At 61.2% G+C, this 1138-nt stretch overlaps 1 protein-coding gene across 1 annotated transcript in view; it reads right to left on the bottom strand.

Annotated features, from left to right (window-relative positions):
• NCOR2 (nuclear receptor corepressor 2) overlaps positions 1-1138 on the bottom strand; it is a 172730-nt gene that overhangs the window by 141824 nt on the left and 29768 nt on the right. The window contains 1 exon segment of the mRNA XM_014533346.1: positions 26-91. Coding sequence (XP_014388832.1) covers positions 26-91 — 66 coding nt within the window.

The following is a 1138-nucleotide window of genomic DNA, read 5'->3' as shown; positions in this document are numbered from 1 at the left end:
GCCGGGGGCCAAGGAGAAGGGGCACCTCCAGCCAACTCGCGCTCTGGGCGGGCGCTGCGACTCTGCCCGCTCTCCAGGCAGACAACCGAGCCTGCGTGTTGGCGGGGGACGGGGGGCAAAGGGGGTATGGTCTGGGGTTGCCCTTGGGCACTAAGTGAGCATGAGGCATGGGGTCCACGTGAGGCAGGGAGGGAGGGAGGGAGGGTCTGTCTGTGAGGCTCACAGACCAGGCTCCGAACCGCAGGGAAAACTCACACACGTGTGTCACGTATGTAAGCAAAGATCCAAGTCAGGAAAGGGTAGAATTCCGGCAAAACCCTCCCACGTCAGTAACACGCCTCTCACGGTCCATTATCATCCAGGAAAAACGAGGTATTAACAGATCAGATGCAGCCGATGGTCAATGTTTAAAAACACAGACAGAAACACGAACCTCCCACGGGAAGAGGGGACAGGCTTCCCGAGTGGACCCCTCCCGGTCGACTGGTTCTGTCTGCCTGGACCGCTCATGGATGGGGGGGGGCGGCAATCCATTAGTGATGTCTGACACGGGCACGGCTTAGGGCCCAGTGGGAGAGTCAGTGATTTTTCCTTCTTGGCACCTTCCTCAATTCTCCCGATTTTCCATAAAAAAACATCTAGGCCTGCTTCTGCTCTCTGGCTTATTCATGAAAGCAATCATTTCTGCAAAGAGAGTCAGACGACGCCAGGGAGGTTTGCTGAGAACGCGTGTGTGTGTGTGTCAGACCCTCCGAAACACGCGTGTTAGGAGACTGGGAGGCCTTGAGAAGTGGGGTCCACGGGGCCCCGTCAGCCTGGGGTTGGAAGCGTGGGGCAGGGCCGACTGGGGCAGGGGCAGCCCAATGCGGAAACGAGCGGCAGGGCCTCGCTCCAACCCGCTGAGGCTCAGCTTGCCCGGCTCCGAAACAGGTGACCGAGCGGATGGAAGGAGGCCTCTGTGCCTCTGACCTCGTCCCCTTCCCTTCCCAGGGTGTCCCCCCGGCTGAGGGCAGCTCCCAGGAGGCAGAGAAGGCTCCGGCCCCCACCCCTGCAGGACGTCCAGCACAGAGCACCGGGTGTTCGCAGACTCAGGCCAACGCAGGGGCGGGGGAGGAGGAAGAGAAAGGGCCCAGGGCGG

This window comes from Myotis brandtii, unplaced genomic scaffold (genome assembly GCF_000412655.1).
Source record: "Myotis brandtii unplaced genomic scaffold, ASM41265v1 scaffold97, whole genome shotgun sequence".
NCBI lineage: Eukaryota > Metazoa > Chordata > Mammalia > Chiroptera > Vespertilionidae > Myotis > Myotis brandtii.
The sequence above is the reverse complement of the archived record's forward strand: the minus strand, read 5'-3'. Positions and strand labels throughout refer to the sequence as shown.